Consider the following 21352-nt stretch of genomic DNA (forward strand, 5'->3'; position numbering starts at 1 on the left):
AGTGTTATATAAGACTAGTGATCATTTGTTTCGGCCCTTCTTCGCTTCTCTCTTACTTCTGCTTTTGTGCTGCGCTGCGTTTGCTTGTAAATAATTATGCTTTCACGAAATGGATATTAAAACGAAATTAAAGATACAAAGTCTCTTCACTACTTGTTAAACCGGCTGCATTCTGATTCAACCAAAATAATGTTACATATTATTTAGCCGACAGGATTCAAATAACCTTACATATATATATATATATATATATATATATATATATATATATATATATATATATATATATATATATATATATATATATATATATATATATATATATATATATATATATATATATATATTAACTTACCAATGGGCCAGCTGCACCCATTTTTCCGGCCGGTCCTTGGGCGCCCTAAGAAAGAGACAACATTTTAATATGAATATAGATTTCAGATTTTTAATATTATGTACTTTAAGAATTATTTATTATATAACTTAAGTATCATATTCAAATATTAACTAAATTTTAGATTTTTTTAAAATTAAGTGTAAAAAAAACTACTTATTTTGTAAATCTAAGGATGAGAATCCTATCTGAATGATAAAAATAATTATAGATATTTTAAATTGTGAAATCTAGAAACTAACAAAATGAATTAAGTAGCAATCCAGAAAAAAAAATTTAATATTATTAATTCGGAATTAAATTAATTTCATTATAATGCTTTGATGATATTAAAAAAATTAATTCACTAATTACAACGATAATAAGAAATAACATGCGAAAGCATTAATCCGTTATTTTAAATATTTTAATATTATTTAATATAAACATTGCTGGAGTTATTAATTAACTATTAAAATAGTGTAATTAATTAACTATTAAATTATTGTATCTCTAAATAAAAATGAATTAAGATATTAACAAAATTATAGAGAAGTAATATTTAGTTATCAGAAGAAATGAAATGGCAATTAATTGTGTAGCATTTATACAAACATTTGTACAAGAATTCTCAATATTTCTTACCTTTTCTCCTTGAGGTCCTTGTTCACCTTTTGATCCATCCAAACCAGGGAAGCCCTAGAAAAGTGTTCACATATGAATGAAATACAAATGTATATGATATTAATTTCAAATGGATTTTTCCAAACAGCAAATTTATACGAAGGCAGTTTAGTGTAAGAAAAAATTCACTTATCGACAAAGAATTAAATAAATACATTTCTGAGAACTTACTCTATGTCCTTTCACACCAGGTAATCCAGGCATTCCGGGAAGACCACGAGGACCCTAAAATGAAAATAAGTAAACTCAGAGGAAGAGTAATTATTTGTAAATAAATTTTAAGATATATTTATAGTTGAAGTTTAACAAAATTTATAAGAAAATAAAAGCATTTTTAAATTAGTTTCCACCATTAAATGATTAAAAGATAAATGTGATGCAATATATAATTCAAAACAAAACATTTATAAAAAAATCTTTATTAAACAGAATTATTACATATTTTTGTAATATAATTTTAAAAATTAACTTTATTTTAATGCATGATATAACTTCGAAATATTTTCTACTTTTCTGGCTTTAAATCCTGAAGATATATTTAATATATGCTATTTTTCTATAAAATCACTAATAGTGTGGCTGACTTCCCTGAAATACTTAATTCTATTCGTTTTGCTCCATATGCTGAAATTTGAAATAGAAGACTATCTATTAATGTTTTTTGTTAAATTGAATTACACTGATCCTTTTTTAATTAATTTTATGATTGCCGTGTGCAGTCTTTAATAAGTCATTAATAAATCTAGATTAGAAAACAACATATTCATATCACGTCCGAATTACCACCTGCCGTATATGGGCATTAAAAAATTAAGAACTGTTTAGAAACAACAATTTAATTACACAGCCTAAACATAAATTAAATTTCAAATTGCTTATCTGCAGCAAAATAATTATTCTGATATTTACAATAATCCTTTACTGTTTTTTAAGTTAAATGCTTACATATTTTAATGATTAATATGTTTTTTATATTGTTCTTTGACATGCAAATACTTTGTGTTCATTTTGTGATATATTCTTTCTTTTTTTTTTACAATTTGTATTTTGTTTCCTGCTGGAAACAAAATACAAATTTGTATTTTGTTTCCTGCTTTTGTTTCCTCTATAAGTGGAAACTTGAAACAACGAACCTGGAATTTATGGCTAGAAAGGCTATTATCCCTTAATTTCTAATATTACAAGAAGCAAATTCTAAACAACTTCAATCCGTCATATTGAAGCAGAACGTACGAAACTATTCCAGTTAATTCCATAATCATTATAACTGGATTTTCTGTAAAATACATTTTAATTAAATAAATAGTGCCCTATTTAAATTGATGCCAATGAAAAATGTTAGCACACAAAAATGTTAACCAGTTCCATCTGCTATCACTTAATTTATGGAATTAAATGCACGTGGTCTAAATTTTTTTACTTTTTTACTAAATTTATTACATTAAATTATTGAAAATTTTATTGGAAACAATTAAAAAAAAGTTTAGTAACTTTGATTATCATTTGCATCATCATATGAATTTAAGCCCGTGCTTTCATTTTTCAATATTATTATAATCTCAATCTTTAATGTGAAACTTTGTTTCTGATTTGCTTTTTGTAAATAAATAAATCTAATTGAAGGATTTGCTGCAAAAAGGATGTAGCTTCAATTAGGTGAATTTGGAGTTACATGCACTATTATGTTTCAAAATAATAAAAAAACTTGTTATTTTGGTGCCAGAAAGATATAGCTCCAATCGTTAGTTATCCCGTTAAGTCAAGTGATGGAGCTGTTTATCTCATTAGTTTGTTGCAATATAGAGGTAGCTCCTGGTGCTACCACCAGTTTTCTTTCAAACTTGAATAGTTGGAGCCACCTCCTTTTTGCAGCAAACCCTTCAATTGTTAAAAAGAACCGATTTTCTATTTGACAAAATGTATATTATTTTCAAAATTCAATGCCATATAAAGAAATTTTCTATATATGCATAGCGATAGATATCTATATATCATTTCAAAATAACAAATGATAAAATATTTTTATTATTCATAAAAAGTAATGCTTACCGGAGGTCCTGGTGGTCCTGGAGGTCCAGGTCTACCATCTTCGCCAGATTCTCCCTAAATGTATACAATAAAATGAGCAACGTGAAAGTCATGAAAAGTAGTTAACATCTGCATTTTTATTGTAAATATTAAATATAGTCTGCAGAAGATGAAATTGGAAACTTAATAATTAAAGTGCATTACGGCAAATAAATATTGTTATTATTTAAAAAAAGAAAGAAAATATTTGAAATATAAAGAGAAATTGGTACTTTTCCGTTAGCCGGGCGCAAGCGAAAAATCGCCAAATAATGTAGAATTCCGCCAAATTTCTGATTTGTCATTCGCTTCGCTTGGCGATTTGGCTCACGTTTGGTTCTCAATGGGCGACATTTGAGCCCGGCTTACGGAAAAGTACCCAGAAATAATTAAGAAAAATATATGAATAATTTCTTATCTTACAAGATGTGATTAGAAAATAATTAGAAACTTATGTTAAAGTTGAAAAAAAAAGTGCATCAAGTACAATCGATTCATGAAAATATCACTCGTCCTCTTTTCTACAATCTGCTCAATATATAATCCAGAATGTTGCTTCGTTCGATTATATCGTCTGATAAAAGTAATGATGAAATCTAATGTAATGCGCCTCTTGAGTTTGTCGCCAATCTAATAACCCAAACAGGCAATTAAGGTAGTTTTCTGGCAACCCTATGCACCTTTTACCTTTTCAGCCATCTTGATTTTTATTTTTGACGATTTGGTATTGTTGGTATACTTGGCTATGAGAAAGGGCACTTTAAAATAGATTCCGATGAATTAATTTTAATAATTTGTATGTGTAATTGGTGGAGGGTGCCATAAATTCAGAAAAAGACAATGTTTTTACGGAAAATTCCTTTTTGAACCTAGGAATACAGGGACAAACTCTCTGTATCAACCAGTATATAGTTGATGAGTGCTCATACTTTTGGCATAGACAAACTTTTGTCTGGTTTAATTTATGCGATTATTTAATTAATTCTTTTTTCAATATTAGGACTTATATAACCATATACAGGTCCACAAAAAATCCATAGATTATTTTTTGAAATTTATCAGATTTTGAAAATATTAAGTACTTTAATTAAAAATCTTATATAGTGGCTGTAGGTTAACAAATACAAACATTTAGAATGCAATAGGCATTATCCAAATTATTTGTTTATTTATCTATTTATCATGGATTTTTATAGGAAATTGAGTTTATTTTGGAGACATGCAATAAAAGTAATGTATATTTCTTGCTTAGTTTCAATAGGAACACAGCTCTTGATAACCCAGTCTTTTTAGACGCTAAACATTAGCTACTTTTTTAGGATAAAAGTTTGGGAAAGTGCATAAAATAGAATCAAGTAGAACTGAGCAGCTTTAAATGAATCATTTTGCATTTTTTAGCGCAGCTCCTGGCAACCCAATCTTTTTAGACGCCAAGCATTATCAATTTTTTTAACATAAAAGTTCGGGGAAATGCATAAAATAGAATCAATGTAGAATTGCGTAGTTTAAAACGAATAGTTTTGCATTTTTTAGCACAGCTTTCAATAACTTAATCTTTTTAAATGCTAAACATTATCAATTTTTTTAGGATAAAAGTTCGGGGAAGTGCATAAAATAGAATCAACGTAGAATTACGTAACTTAAAATGAACCAACATAGAATTATGTAGTTTAAAATGAATAATTTTGCATTTGTTCGCTGGGAATACGTCATTTAATAATCTCTGTACGGACTCACTACTACTCCTTAGAACTCTTTAGTATCCCATTTCCGTATGTTCATTTCTGCTACAGTAGTTGCCATTAGATGGCATAAATACGCAGATTCTTAAATTTTACATAAAACGCCAGGTTTTGTGCATGTGTGTGAACTGTTTGTTACCATAACATGAAAAGTTTTCTTTTTCTTTCATTTTTAAATTTTTTTAACACGAAGAGTTATATCTGAGTTCAAACTATTCACCAACAACAAATTTACAATAATTCATTAATTTAAATACATATATCGGTAAATACACCCTCAAAAAATTTGGAAGAAAACTTACATCCTTTCCGGGTAATCCAGGAAGTCCTCTTTCTCCTGGTGGACCAGGTGTGCCCTGAAAGGATTAAAGCATTAAGAAAAATTACCCTTAATAATGCTTTAATTAAACATGTGTAAAAAGAATCAATATATATTAATAATAGGAAATCTCAAAAATGTTACAAGAAGAGACGAAAATTTTTACAACAGAAAAGTATGCTGCTTACAGGTGGGCCAGGTTCTCCAGATTCTCCTCGAGGGCCTTGAAAACCTTGTGGACCCTAAACAAGAAAAAATAATTTCATAGATTAGAATTTTTAACAGCTTTAAATAATACGATTATTCAATAGAATTGTCGACAAAAGGATTTTCTATAATAAAATTTCAATATTATAATTCAACAATAATACTTTAAATAATAAGATTTTAAATAGAAGCTTTTCAACAATAAAAGTTTTAATAATAGGAATATTAACAATAATTTTCGCAAAAAAATTCAAATAATAAGATTCCAATAATGAGAATTTAACTTTAAGATTTCAATAAGGAGAATTTTAACTTTAAGATTCCAATAATAAATTTTTTAACAAGATTTCTAATAAGATTCCAATAATAAGAATTTTAACTATAAGATTCCAATAATAAGAATTTTAACTATAAGATTCCAATAATAAGTTTTTTAACAAGATTTCGAATAAGATTACAATAATGAGAATTTTAACAATAACATTCCAATAATAAGTTTTTTAACAATATTTCTAATTAGATTCCAATAATAAGAATTTTAACAATAAGACTCCGATAACAAGATTCTACAAAGGGATGTCAACAATACAATTCAGCAAATTATTTATTAACTAAAAGATTTTTCAAGAATAATATTACAATAATACTAATTAAAAAATACGAAATGAATCATCAATAATGAAATTTCTCAATAATAAGAATTCAACAATAAAATCACATTTTAAATACCTATTGGAAAATTAAATAATTCTGAATGTCACTAAACAATAGTTATACAATAAAATTTTAAATAAAATTGATTAATCGTAGCTGACTTACTGATGGTCCGGGTGGTCCAGGAGATCCTCTTGGTCCCACAGGTCCCTTTTAAGAAGAAGGAGATATTTTAACTGGGCATTTATATATAAATAATCATGAATGTTTAATTTGTTTATATCATTTTTCTGAATTTTACACAAATAAAATTTTAAAAAAATTTCAAATTTTCTTTTGACTTTTAAAAAATCATGCATAAAACATGTAAATGAATTATAGAAAATTAAGGTACAAACTTGCAAATGATATTTTAAAAATAATATTTATTTTTGTAATTAAAGAAATTTGAATCGTATGCCAAATTATATAAATTACGCTAAGTTTTGACTTAAAAATTAATATTTATACAAGATTCAAAGCATTTCTCATTCTCATTTTCCTTAGTGAAGATATTTATACTGAAAGTCTGTTGATAAGTTTAAAGAAATCACTACCTAAAAAAACTCAATATATTTTTTTCCTTATATAATTCCTAAGAAACACATTATTTGCTAAAACTTAAATTTTATAGCCAGTTTACAGTTAAAAGCAAGATATCTGAAATAATAATTAGATTATTCGACAAATTTATACATTTTAAATAAAAACTCGAAAGACCAAATATTATACGATAATTTTTGTTCCTTCTATTTAAATAAAGCAAAAATTTGAGAATATCGAAATATATTTTATTATGTAATTTTCAGAAGTGCTTGAAATATTACGAGTGTAAAATATTTATCAAAGTATTTATTATACTTACGACTTGCGCTTGCATAAACTGAAAAGCATCAGGACCTAGACCAGGGCCGGGACCTTTATCTCCTCCAAGGCCTTGTTGAGCAGCCAAACTTTGAAACCAAGCGCTTAACTAGAGTGTGAAAATCAGACATTTTTAGTATGGCACAAAATAAAATGTATTAGTACATGTATATCAAAAACTTTCATCGTGATTGTTTAGTACCAAAATTAGATAAGAATTTTCTATTTCCGTAAAGAATACATAAAAACACAATAAATGTTTTATATTCTGAGACGGGTAAAAATGGGTAGTCAATATTTTGTATCGTTTATAGAAAAGATTCATGTTAGTATCTTATAGATGGAGAGAAATGAGACATGGAGACAAATGATTTGATACTTGACTGAGGCTCAGTAAAGCCGCGTTCGAACAACCCGTGGCCTTACGTATTTAGTCATAAATCTACCAACTGACTCATTGCTGGATCACCTCCGCCTGTGGCTGTCGGTCCGTAGCTTCCCGCAAATTGTCGGTAAAATGAGCAGATATCAAAGAACCCCAAAAAAATCACAAGAGAGGGGAAAGAGAGCAAAATGTGCCAGCCTCAAGGTGGGCACAGGTCATTGGAACGCAGCTTAAGGATGCTTCGAGGTTTGTTCTCAATGGGAGACAAAGGGACAGGGTATGGTAGGCTCGTTTTATCAAGTTCTTTAAGCTTTTGAACAAATTGTTTAACACTTCTCAAGTTATTTTTTTTTTCTTGTTAATCTTATCTCCTTTAACTATAAGTAATCATTTGTAAATAATCAGAATTTTTTTAATCTTCAATAAACAGTGTATTTACTTCTTCACTGTATAGGTTTCATTAAAAAAACCCTAAATCCAAAAACCCTAAAACCCAACCGATCATTTTAAAAATGCCACATACATAATATCCCAAAATTAAATTGGAGATGCACACTTTAGACATAACATGCAAGCCTATATCGATTCCATTTAGTTATAAAAGCAAATAGAAAGGAATGCTTACATCTCCGGCTGGACCGGGTGGTCCAGGTCTTCCAGGTACACCATGTGATCCAGGTTCTCCTGATTCACCCTGATAAAGAAATGTGAAGTTTGCACTTGTAAGTATTTTAGTTGTAATTCTGACATTTGTATAAGAAATAATATTTTATGGTAAGGATGTTATAGCCTGATTTAAATAACCATAAAATGAAGAGAAGTATATTATTAAAAATATGTTTTTCTTTGCAAAGCATTTCAGCATTAGTGAAGAAATGAAACAATTAATTACAATTAATCTTTATTACGTTAAATATAAAGTAAATAAATAATAGTTCTTAATAAAGGCTTGGTTTATGTTTTATTGGTGCAAGAGCCAACCGTCAGTTTAAATAAAAGATAACAATATATTCCAAGTGGAATTCTTTAAATGATAATATAATTACGTGCTTCTTAAATTCACATTTCATACAATGTATGCTTAAAAAGAAATTTTTTTAAAAAAGGAAGAAAAGGTTTATTTATTAATATTTATGTAAACAGAGTAAACAATTTTAATTAAATTTCTTTTAACTATCGCTTTGAAAATAAAAGTAAAGGTGTGCTGCAAAATATATTATTTCATGCAAATATTTATTTCAGTTTAGCATCTGTAATGTTTTTCATAAGTTTAGAAGATATTATACAAGTATCAGATAGAATATGGAATTATCAATAATCAATCTTACCCGCTCTCCAGGTGATCCAGGCGTTCCAGGCTCACCAGGTTCGCCCTAAAATATAGAATTCAGATATATAAGGGAATTTTTTTTTTATTAAAATTACAACTCACTATGCTATTTAATTTTCACTATGCTATTGTGAATGATTCAATCTGTTAAATCTGTAAGCCATTATCACATGAACTGTAGTTTTTGTAAACAGTTGAATCGAGTTTGATAATTTTAGGAAAATTAATACGAGAAATTTTTTTTTTTATGCTTTTGATTATTCAAAGATTGGTGTATTTAGATCAAAGAAAGAGAGTTAGAATCAACCACATGATGTCTTTCTATAGCAGTAGAATGGCCATTTACTGTCTTTTAAGGCTGGTATTAAAGCGAAATTCAATATCCTTCAAGCGAAATTCAATAGTTTTATTTCAGAAATTAAAACAAACAAGGAAACGAAATCGTTTGAAAAAATGTAGAACTCACACATAATCTGTAATTTAATTAGAAACTACTACTATCAACGGTAATTCTCCTAGAATATACTAAAGTAAACAAGGATGTGAAAAAAATTAAAGATTATTATTATTATTTGTTGTTTAGAATATCTTGCTATTGCGTTGTTGTTTTTTTCATTGAAATAGTAGTCTATAAATTAATCTGCATCTATCTTATCTAAATTTTTTTATTTAATTTTGACAGTGTTCGGGAGACATGTGATTTGCCTTTGCTTTGCTTTTTATTAAGTTATCGATACAGTCATTTAATGCTAAATTAGTAGCATTTAATATTTTTGTAATTGAGTTTTTTATGGTATTTGTCATAATATAATGCAGACAAAGATAAAATACTTAATTTGCAATATTTGATTTTAAGAATGTTGCCATCAGTTCCAAAGGACAGCGCATAAGAAGTTTAGTGAAAGTGGTCATAATTTCCAGAGTAGCTTTCTTAACTTTCATTGCAAATTCTTTAAGTAAAGATATAGACTAAACTGTAAATTAAAGTAAATTAATCGAAACAGAAGTAGTTCTGCATGACCAGATGGCAACTTTTACTGTAATTGCATTACAATTAACTTATGCCTTAAGATCATATATTTCAAATATTGATATTATTAAAATTGTTTTATACAGATTTTAGGAGGAAGATAATAATGTAATAAAATTTCTTTTAAGTCGTGCAATTCTGATAACTATTTTAAACTCTAAAACATGAAGAAAGGTTTTTAAAAAAGGCTTGTTATTGTTTCTAAATTATACGGATCTTTCGTGTCTCACTTTTTTTACATTTCAACTTGAATCTAACGATATTATTTTCATTATTTTCTCATTTCTTCCTTAGTAATAAAAAAATCTCAAAAAACAAAAAATTTGATTTTTTAAAAACAAAAAAATACTTTAAAGTATAGAAATCTTTCACTAAATGACATAATAAAAATATTTTTCTTTTCTCTTTCAATTCTTTTACTTACTATTTTTCTTTTTTGTTTATGATTATAAAAATATTCATTTTTTTATTAATATTTAATGTTTTATTTTTCCTTTTCGTATATATTTGCCTGTTTAATGTTAAGCTTAATTATCGTTTGCTGAAGGAATCAGAAATAAACATTTAATATTCAAGTTTTTTTTCTATTTATCATATTGGCACCATTTGCTCAGACGATATTTATTCTTTTAACTTTTTAATTATAACGAAGTTGGCATTCTAATTGTGCCGTTTTGTGTGATTTATTGTCTTAAGCAAATGTAATTCATTTCTAATTTATTAGACAAATTTATTTATTAATTTTTATTTGATATAGCAATATGAACTAAAATGAAAATAATCTTATTAATGCTTTAACTCAAAGCATATTGTTTTTAAAGAGCAGATACTTTACTTCATTTTCATGTTACAATGTGCATAATTACAATGGATTAAAAATTATACAGTTTACCTTAGAATTCTTGACTTGACTTCTGAATCAGGTAAATGTTTCTATCATTACTTTCATCCTAAATTCGATTAGAGATACTAGTTTCGTTTTATTAAAATACTTTTGTTTTAGCATATACTGGACGTGATTTTGTAGCATAATAAAATTGTTGGTGTGTTAATGGATGTTGCCAAATATCTCCATTGCAAATGAACGCATAATTGCCTATTAATAAATGCTTTTTCACTTATCTAAACCAATACCTCTAATGCAATTTTTCAAAAATCTTAGATCCGATTAAGAAGTCATTGTTACACGAAATCAGCAGTGAGTATAATGACATCTTTTTGATAAAAAATTAATTATACTAAAAAATAATAAAACTACAGCTTTTTGATTAATTCTCATGTTTATTAGCTAGTTTTTGATATAAAATAAAAGATTAAGTAAGATAAATTAATGAAAAATTGACAGTTGTTTAAGGAAAGAAGGTTGGAAATTATTTGTGTATCGCTACTTATTTGAAAAAAAAAATTAAAAATTTAGAACTCCTACAATTCTATTTTTATCACTATAATGATCTTACCCTTCGACCAGGTATTGGCACAAGTGGATAACTAGGTTCTAAAGGTTCTCTAGGTACTTCAGAAGGCGGCTGCGGCTCCTGAAAAATACGTAGAGCTTTTTTATCAACATGTGATTTAAAATGCACATTTATGATAGCATCAGAATGTGTATATGTACTTTTAACACGCTACTTAAAAACATTTCATATTCTGAATCAATATTAATAAAAACCTAAAAACCCCTTATTCTATAATAGGAATTAATATACTAATTAATTTGTTATGAATTCGTGGAAAGCCCTTCTGAGTTAATTCTGGGAAATATGAGAGTAAATGGTGGGGTGAGCAACTATTTTCCATATAATCTATCTCCTTTCCAAAGCTAGAAACAACACTCGAATTTTATTTAGTCAGCATTCTTAAGAAGAATCGTTGGGTGAATAAATAAGAACAGGATTAGTTTTTGTCCTCAAAAATCAAGAAATGTTTGCAGATAATAATACTTTTTTTTATTTCACTCAAAAGTGGTTTATTCCATTTATTTAAATCAGAGATTTTATTATGAATGTTAATGTTATGATTTTATCAATGAATTAAAAAATATACATATATAGCTTAACTTACTATAGAAGCATATTAGATTTTTAGAATTTAGTAAAACAAGTATTAGTGAAGTAAGCTTCGTCTGAGAACAGATCAATTTATGGGTCTAAAATAATTTTTTTACAAATGATTACAAGAATTACATTTTATTATACTTCATTAGTTTTGTTTTTCGTTCCAAAAATAAGAAAAACTTACTGGAGGTAGTACTGTTTCTTCGGGTTGTTGAGCCTCATCATCTTCTGTAATAAAACAAAATCGCATGAATGATTAGAAAAACCTAACAATTAAGAAATATTTTTGGTCAAAGTATGAGAAAAAAGAATAAACTGCATACGATGTCCTTTATAATTATAAGAAAATTATAAACCTAGGATCTATATAAGTTTAATTTGTTGATCTTGTATTGATAGTTTGTATCTATCTGCTTCTTCGCTTTGAATTTTGATTTTAAGATGCTGAACTATCTTACGACTATTTAAGACACGACTGCTCATAAATGAATAATATTGAAAATAGAAAACATAATGAATTAGTATGTGAATATTATTCTGGTACAAAATCCTTTCTCGGCATAACTGTAACTATATAAAGCAATCATCCATATAATGTTGTTCGAATATTACTAATAAATTGTGTATAACGAGAATTTTCGCTGTGGGTGCAAAAAGTTATCTAAAGATTCATAATTCTTAAGATAACATCGCATAACTTTTGAAAAAAATGCAAAAAAAAAAAATGAAGTTACATCCGGTGCAAAGAAAATGGACTTTAATATAACCAGAAGAAGTATTTACCAAACAGTATGAGGTGATATTTACGTAAGACTCAAAATGACCAATTTGCATTTCATTAATTAGTGACTAACTGCACGAAGTGAAAACAGCATACAGAGCAGTAATTCAGTTAGTAAGTGGAATTCTATATACAAACTTTTTTAGATGGCCTTTAGATAAAGTTCCAAAGGAATCAGATCAGATGATCGTGATGGCTAAATTACAGAACTCTCGCGTTTAATCCAGCTTCAGGGTATTGCATAAAAGTGAAAGTGAGCCGAATAACGGATATTCTTTGAACAGTAGATATACGCCAACTGTCCATGTATTTTTAATCTGCTGTCCTTTCGGAAGCCCTGGAGTGCAATTTTTATTTTTTAAATCATTATTTAAAAAAAAAATCTTTGTTTCTAATTCCCTTTGCCCTTTTGCGAGGTTCAGCGAAATTAATTCTTTTAACACCGGATGAGAAATCATACTTTTCTTTTACATTTTTCTCGAAAATGATGTGTCATAGAGATATGATTTTTTTAAGAAACTTTTACGCATTCAGAACGAGAATTCTCGTCACGCATACTTTAGTTGATCAAATCGGAACAACTTTTATGGCTCTATAAACAAAAGCAAACTATTCACATCAATAAAGGAAATACTTTTAACACTTACATTAAAAAATATCATGAAGAATTTTAACCAATAATCATCTGCAAAAATGCTTCTGTTAAAAGAATTATATAAGATTCTTTGAAAATAGAAAACGTTACGACAGGTGAATATATATATATATGGACTTGAATACATCAAACTGTATAGCTATGTCAAATTTTGAGCGATATCTTTCAAAGGGAGATTCGGCCAACCTACATCTTACATACGATAGCTCAAAATTGTGATGAGTAAAATGGAGGAAATTTGGTACATAATTCGATCATCAAAATGATATATATGAATCATACTTTAAATTAAACCCAAATTGTTGACTGTGTGTTGGTCTTGAACTACATAAAGGAAATTTATTCTGTGTTTTTCATGCTGAAATTGTAATCAGTATCAGTGAATCGGACATCAAATTTTTGACCCAATTGGCCTCAAAACAATGATATAAAATTGCATATAAATGTCCTTTCTGTTTAAAAACACAAATGAAGCACCACAGTAAGCTAAATGCAAATGCACCACATTGTATTTAGTAATTTATTTTTAGTATTGTATAAGTAATAATTAAAAGTATATATAAAGTATATTTAGTATAGTAAAGGAAAAGTATAATAAAGTATGTTATATAAGTAAAAATTAAAGACAGAATACCCTTGTATAATTTTTTTTAGTCTTTAATAAAAAGGGACATGAAATTCAAACTTATTAGCAAATGACTTAGTTGTTGAAGCTGTAAGTATTCTTACCCACACAAATGGGACAACACTTTCCAAGGGGAATGTACTTTTGAGTCTTGCATTCTATGTCAGGGCATTCTTCCGTGTCACAAATCGTATTGCCCAGCACACATTTACACGTCGTACACGAATCAGGACTCCACTCTTCACCATTCTCGTAGATCTCATCGTCATATTCACAAGCAGTGTCGTCATAAGCTGGAAAAAAAAGGAAAATTAAATTTATGTGAGTTTTTTTTTCATCCCATAAAGCTCAAAAGTTCAAATTAAATTCCGTAAATATATTGATATATGTGATGAGTTATAAAAATACTTTTAAACACGCTTTTATTAACGTAGAAAATTTTTTTAAAAAAAAAGAGTAAAAATAGTACAAAAAAATTTTAAAAAAATATTTTTTCTCAAAATATTTGACATTTTAATTCAGCAATTTTTTTAATCAAAATACAAAATGCGTAATTATTTTTTTTTCATGTCTGTACTTATTTTAAATTAGAAAATTAATTATGTTTATAATTTATAAAATTTAAGAACTATTTAAAATATCTTAGTCTTGTAATACATTTCATTATTCATTATTATAAATATTATGGTATTTTGTAATTAATTCTTTCATCAGTTCAAAGTCAGACGATACTTCTCATGTGCAATCAAATTTAATTAAAATGAAGAAAAATAGTTTTGTTTTAGAAATATTAAATAATTGTATTTCTATCGGGATTCTTCCGAATCAATAAGCAATCGATAATTTTTTTGCAAATAACAAATTTTGAAACTACGTCTGCATTTCTGTATACGTATGTAGAAACCCCATACTTCATAAAGGGATCAAACTAAAGGAATGAAAATTAGTAGATCTTGATTCCAGAATTGTAGACCAAAGTCAAATTTCAGGAACAAACAATCAAAGGGACAATGTCTAAAATACATATCCCCTTTTCTTGACTATTCGACGAAGCTAAACCAAAAACATATAATAGAATGTCAATCGAGGGAATTCTCTTTAGTTTCATAACTTTAATCGCAAAAGCATTTAAACTAGATGGATGTTTATGAGCATGTTTATCAATACTTGCAGCTGACCAGTTCTGAAGATACGGCTCTTACTTTAATTTATATTCACTAGAAGAAAGTAAAGATACATAATTTTTAGTCGGGGAAATCTTTTATAACAGAAATTTAGATTAACAGGCATCTCAGAGGCTTTAGCATGTTTAGTCATAAAAAAGGCGTTTTCATTCATAAAATTTATTATTAAAAAGGAATTTTTTATTCCATTTATTTTAAAATAACCTAGTTCGTATACTTATTAAAGAAAGTAGTTAAATTTAAATACATTAATTTTTCTTTGGAATTTATTTTGTATTAGGAAATAATTATCTGAGATACCTAAAGATTAGTTCACAGTCATAAATTTCAGTCATTTCTTTACAAATGTATTTAAGAAAAAGAATTAACGGTAGTATTAGTTTATAAAAAAAATTGACTGTATCAGAAGTAGAAATTAGCTTTAGTTTATAATTTAAAAACTGGTTCCATTAAATTAAAAATTTGTCATTTGTGAATAAAATATTATGACAGTTAATTTTTGAATAAAAATATGTTATGCTATGCGAATATGTTAACGATCAATTTTATTAAATACTACAACGATCAAATTTGCAAATATTTTTAAAATTTTCTATCCTATTCCTCAAAAATGCATAACATTCAACAAAAGAATTTTAGAAAATATTCATTTAAAAAAAATAAGAATATTGAAATTACGAAAAATGTTTAAAAAAAATATGTGTAATTATTTAATTGCAATAAATGTGTATTAGTAATAATATTTATTAGAATTATATTTATTTTTTTAAAGAGAGATAGTTTTAAAGTGAATTCAGCCATTCATTAATAAGAAAAATTTCTAGTCTACAATAAATGTTAACCTGTTGCAGTAGACATCCTTTTATGAGATTTTAAAAATATTTTCAGCATATAATAAATCTAATTATTTTAATAACAGGAGAAATACCATTTTCTACTTTTTAATCTTGAACAGTTATCAAAATAATCTAAAATTATTTGATCTAGTCTCGTTTCGTAGAAATCGTTTGCTGCCTAGCTCAATTAAGTGAAAATTGTGGATTGGGCAACTTTTAATCTGAAAATCCCAAATATCCTATAGTTTGACAAAACAGTATTAATTCAGCATCTCCTGACAAAAACGAATGGGAGTCTAAAAAGAAAATTAAATTATGGTTCCGAATATCTTTTCAAATTGAAATGCCTTTTTATATTCATATCAGTTTTAAATTATATATATGTGCAAGCGCGTCAAGTACATTAACCTCTTATTCAATCACAGTGTCAAATCTTGGACTGAAATTCTCCATTTCAGGGCTTCACAAGTACACTTATGCTGTTTATAATGCAATCAATTAATCATTACCACACCTCTTCATTCTTTAATTGGTGCAATTAAATGGAGATTTCATGATAGATGGATTCAAAGTGACATGAGAAGCTTTGTTAATTATAGATGTTTTGTAGACTTTTGTCGTTTCTTTTATTGTGAAAAGCTACAATGTTTCAATATCTTGTGTTTGCAATTGGATTTTTTTTAATCTTGAAAGGTATAATGTGTTTTAATGACACAGAAACTGAGTAATATGTTTTAAAGTATCTTCTCTACTACTAATAAAAGAGAATATGTGTAATTACGTGCATGTGTATGGTTATTGATGTTCTGCAGGCTAGATTGTTTGATCTAGAGCTATAAATATGGGATAAATTCACTTTTTGGAGAGTTGAAATACGCACCTTGAAGCGAATGTTTTTTTTAAGTTTTAATGAATTAAAATTAATTAAGATTTTGGCATCTTTCCGTAATAATTTCAAAAAAAAAATATTCTTGCACAAAAATAATTTTTTAAATTTCAAAAATTGATCATTAAAATGAAATCAATTTACCCGATATGCAATTTCTTTCAAGATGTTTGATAATTTAATAAATATGTTTTTGCATGTTATAAAAATATTTTTCGTATAATGTTATACAATACTATACATTGTTGCAATGGAAATCAAATCGTTTTTATAGTTTCATCAAATTTTTAATTTCGTGATTTTGTTGGAAGCTGAGGTAGATGATTTTGTTAATTGTCTGTGCAATTTGTATTCCCCGCAAAAAATAGCGTGCAATTAGAAGATAGATTATCTTAGGCTTTTAATAGCACTGTGAGAAATATCCATGTATCTATCTATCTATCTATATATATATATATATATATATATATATATATATATATATATATATATATATATATATATATATATATATAATAAATAGAAGTTTTAAAGCCATTATAAGAACATGGCCTTATAATAATTTGGCGTTTTAAAATACGTTCTTAAGGGAAGCATGAATAAGTTATGCATAAGAGATTTAATCGAAATTTAACATAACCAATGTTCTCGCAAAACTCTTTGTCGATAAAAATGGATAATAAACTAATAATATAAGTTTTTTATATTTTTAGATGAATCATATTTATTTATTTTTTTTAAATAAATTTTGAATAATTTAAAAACTAGGAAGAGATTAAATGGCATTAATGATAAATTTAATATTTTCAATAAATATCTATCATGTAATTGCTAATAATTAAAATTATAATTTTTAGAAAAATTCTCATTTTAATAATATTTGAAACTTTTCAGATTTCTGAAGTATGCGTGTAACGATTATATTTATAATATACATTCTTTCCTAGTTTTCTTTTGAGAATATGCATGGTTAAAGAAATATTTCGGTCTGAAGATACGGTAATTTTTATTCGCATTAAAGTAATATAAAATGGGAGTGGGACAATATATATCAATAACTGAAGCTATAATGTCTTTTCCAGTAAATAACAATTTAGTAAATAAAAATAAATGAATAAAATGAAAAAAAAGGAACAAGCATGTTTATAATTTAGCCATAGCTTTCTCGGAACCAAAAAATATTTTATCCTTAGAAACAAAGTCAATCGAATGTTCAATTACATATATATATATATATATATATATATATATATATATATATATATATATATATATATATATATATATATATATATATATATATATATATATATATATATATATATATATATATATATATATATATATATATATGCTCATTAAATTTTGTAAAAAACTAAAAATACGGTTATTTAAAGCACAATGATCAGAACAATGTAAGCCGTCTAAAATAATATAGATATCAAAATTTGAAGTTTAAAAATATTTTGTTGAAAAGTTATTAAGTCCAAGTTGCACAAAAATTTTAATAGATATTTTACATTACCAATAATTCTGGCGAAATACCTGGTCGCCAAAGGTGATTCAAGCCAAGGTGACAATTTCAAAGTATTGCTTATAATATAGAACCCTATGACAGATTGCGTACCAATAAAAGAGTTAACCCCTTAATCATAGTGGCAGTCCATCATATCAGCATCGAATTATCATTTCTCCAAATTCTAAGTTGAAGTTAAATTATTCTAAGACGTTATAATTGGATTCAAAAATTGCATCTTATCCCTAGACATTCCAAGTATTCTATGGATTCTTAAAGGAATCAGTAAAACAGCACATCCCCTAAACGGAAGGCTTTATTTGAATAAATTAGGAAAAAATTCAAAACAGTTGATGGGTTAATATGTGTTTCTAGCGTCTTATATATTCAAGGAAAATTAAGGTCTGAAGTTAAATGAATTTAGTTTCAAATTAACAAAATTACATTGAATAGAGATTATTAGGAATTAAAAATTGAATTTTTTCATCTTTTTTCCTCCTTTATTTCGATATGATTGGAATTCATCGACTGGTAGAAATGACACCCTGTTAGCTTTTCCGTTATTGTCATTTTCAGTGATTATACATTTGAACCTCCATATATCGGGGTTTCATACATCGAATGCCTCTACGAATCAAATTTATCAAGAGTCATACATTTTCTTTAAAAAATTGCAATATATTGAATAAAATTTATGTATATTGTATATTATATAATATAATGTATATTAGCTCTGTATATTGAATAAAATTTCTATTTACTGAACAAAAAATTTTGCACAAGAATCCGCCCATAGATTTTATTCATGAGAAAGACTATAGATATGTAAGGAGAAAACTGTTTCGCTCATTTTTCCTGCAACAGAAATACAAGGAAGACCGAATCGTTGTCTTATCTGATAGCAATAATCATTTGCGAATCAGTCATACGTTCATCTTACCATCTGTATTACTAATTTTTTTCCTAAATTAGCGCAAGATTTTAACCTTTCGAGATTATTAACCTTTTGAGAATTAGTGCAAGATTTAACCTTAGGGAGCCAATCAGCAGTGATAATGGTGAATTTCAAAATGAAAAATAATGAAAACTGTTATGAACTAGAAAATGAAAATAATAGTGAAATAATAACGATTCAAAAGGCGTACAGCTACTTATCAAGAAGTGATGTTGAATCTTTTTGTGAAGAATTAGATGAGAGAATTTGGGAAAAAGAAAAAAAATGAGCAATGTAGAATTTAAATTAGAATGTACCTTAGAATGTAATTTAGAACCTACCTTAGCAGTGCAAAGAATATAAATTAAAATTGCATTTACCTATCTGTTTCGAAAAATGTCGCACGTTTCTAAATTTTTAATAATTTGCTAATTGTTAAAACTTACTATTATTTGCTTCAATATCTAATAAAGCTAATAATTATAAGTCATGTATCATTTAGGAGTATTCATGGCAGAATAATCTGAAGTACAAAAGAATTCTTGCGTAAGACTTACTGCTTTGCATTCCCAAAATTGAAATGTGTTCCAAATGCTAAAAATAATTCAAATACAGTGTAATCAAACAATTAAAAGCGTTGGTTTCTTAGAAATTGAAATTTTAAGAGAAGTTTCGCTCATTGAGAGATGTAGAAAGCAAGATATTAAAGACGTACTAAAAAATAATGGAATTTTGATACGAACAGTAAACAGTTATGAAAAATCGTGCCATAGTTATTAAAATCTTTGAAAATATTCGAAGAGATCGGAATCCCTTTAAGCTATTGTAATTTGGTGAGATTATGAAGCAGTATTGAAATGGTTAAAAATGATACGAGACAAAAACATGTCTGTAACCGAATAATTTATTATATGCGTTTTTATATATCGAGTTTTCTCTAAAAACCTTCAAACTCGTTAAAACGAGGTTCGACTGCACAGTTCCTGATTTTAATTATACTTTCATGCTCAAAAGTGAAACATATTCATTACTAATTGCCTCAAGCGACCAGTTGGTTCTCCGGAAGCATTGGTTATATTTGATTTTATATAAATCGTTTAAACTTCATTTTTTCCTTATCGTGTAACTGCACAGATATTAAACAGAATCCTTCATTTTTAGCATCGAGTAATTTAAGACAATCAAGCGATTAAATATTTGATCGAACAATGAAAATAGTTTGAATTTCAAGGCAACAATCTAATTCGTTGGAAGTATAACCTGTTATGTGTTGTTGTATTGCAGGAAATTAGGTAAAAAATGTTTTTAAAAATTATTAATTTTTAAAAATATTGCAAGAATGCAGGAAAAATTTGCTTGACTATTGAATTCATATCATTAAAAGATAAGATAACTTTTAAATTTTAAAATAGTACAGAAATAATTTTCGTGTTGTAATATTTTCGGAAGTTATCGCATAAAAACATAAAAAATCAGTTTAATTTTGCATTAATTAAAATTTCAAACAATAATTACTGCAAGATGAATATTCTTTTCTTCCAATTTATATATATGTTTTAAATTTGGTAATTGTAGTTGAAGCATTTGGCCTGTAAAGCACCAAACACATACATGCATTCATCTTTATTATTAGTAGAGGCAGATTATTCGCAACAGAGCATTCCTTGAAAATGGCGTATATGTTATTTCTTACAGAGATTTCAAATTGATAAAAAAAGTATGTTAAAAACGTTATGTAAGAAGAAGAAATATGTAAATCATAATTTAATTTTATTTAATAAAATAACTGAGTAAAGTTTGTAGTTTTACTGATTATTTAAAATGAAATTTAATTTTAAAACTGCAGTTGATAATTCACAGAAAATTTGTATTAAGAATCCATCAATAAAACAGATAATAATATTTCCGGAAAATTATATTATCTATGAAAGTTTCAACGGGATAAATAAGTTTATTACTATCTTAACTAATGATCTTAATAATTCTAAAATACCTCGATTTTGGGATATTTTGCATTTATTGTTAAAAATTTATCGAAATTTGAAATTTTCTGAAGATTGAACTTCCAAAATTGTTTTTTTTCTATGTGCGTTAGAAGAAATTAATGTGATAATTAATTTTAGAAAAATGCGCTATCGCAATTCCTTTTATTATGTTTCGTAAACAATGCAATAAACAATTAAATTT

At 26.7% G+C, this 21352-nt stretch overlaps 1 protein-coding gene across 1 annotated transcript in view; it reads right to left on the minus strand.

Annotated features, from left to right (window-relative positions):
* The window catches only part of LOC129963058 (collagen alpha-1(I) chain-like), a 66076-nt gene that overhangs the window by 31785 nt on the left and 12939 nt on the right, over window positions 1-21352 (minus strand). The window contains exons 2-14 of the mRNA XM_056077083.1: window positions 13914-14102; window positions 11933-11976; window positions 11152-11229; window positions 8663-8707; window positions 7960-8028; window positions 6951-7058; window positions 6212-6256; window positions 5374-5427; window positions 5169-5222; window positions 3107-3160; window positions 1229-1282; window positions 1019-1072; window positions 356-400 (exon numbers count right to left, since the gene is read on the minus strand). Of these exons, the coding sequence (XP_055933058.1) occupies window positions 356-400; window positions 1019-1072; window positions 1229-1282; window positions 3107-3160; window positions 5169-5222; window positions 5374-5427; window positions 6212-6256; window positions 6951-7058; window positions 7960-8028; window positions 8663-8707; window positions 11152-11229; window positions 11933-11976; window positions 13914-14102 (893 nt within the window). The remainder of the gene's footprint in view (window positions 1-355; window positions 401-1018; window positions 1073-1228; window positions 1283-3106; window positions 3161-5168; window positions 5223-5373; window positions 5428-6211; window positions 6257-6950; window positions 7059-7959; window positions 8029-8662; window positions 8708-11151; window positions 11230-11932; window positions 11977-13913; window positions 14103-21352) is intronic.

The sequence above is a fragment of the Argiope bruennichi genome, chromosome 3 (assembly GCF_947563725.1).
Source record: "Argiope bruennichi chromosome 3, qqArgBrue1.1, whole genome shotgun sequence".
Lineage (NCBI taxonomy): Eukaryota > Metazoa > Arthropoda > Arachnida > Araneae > Araneidae > Argiope > Argiope bruennichi.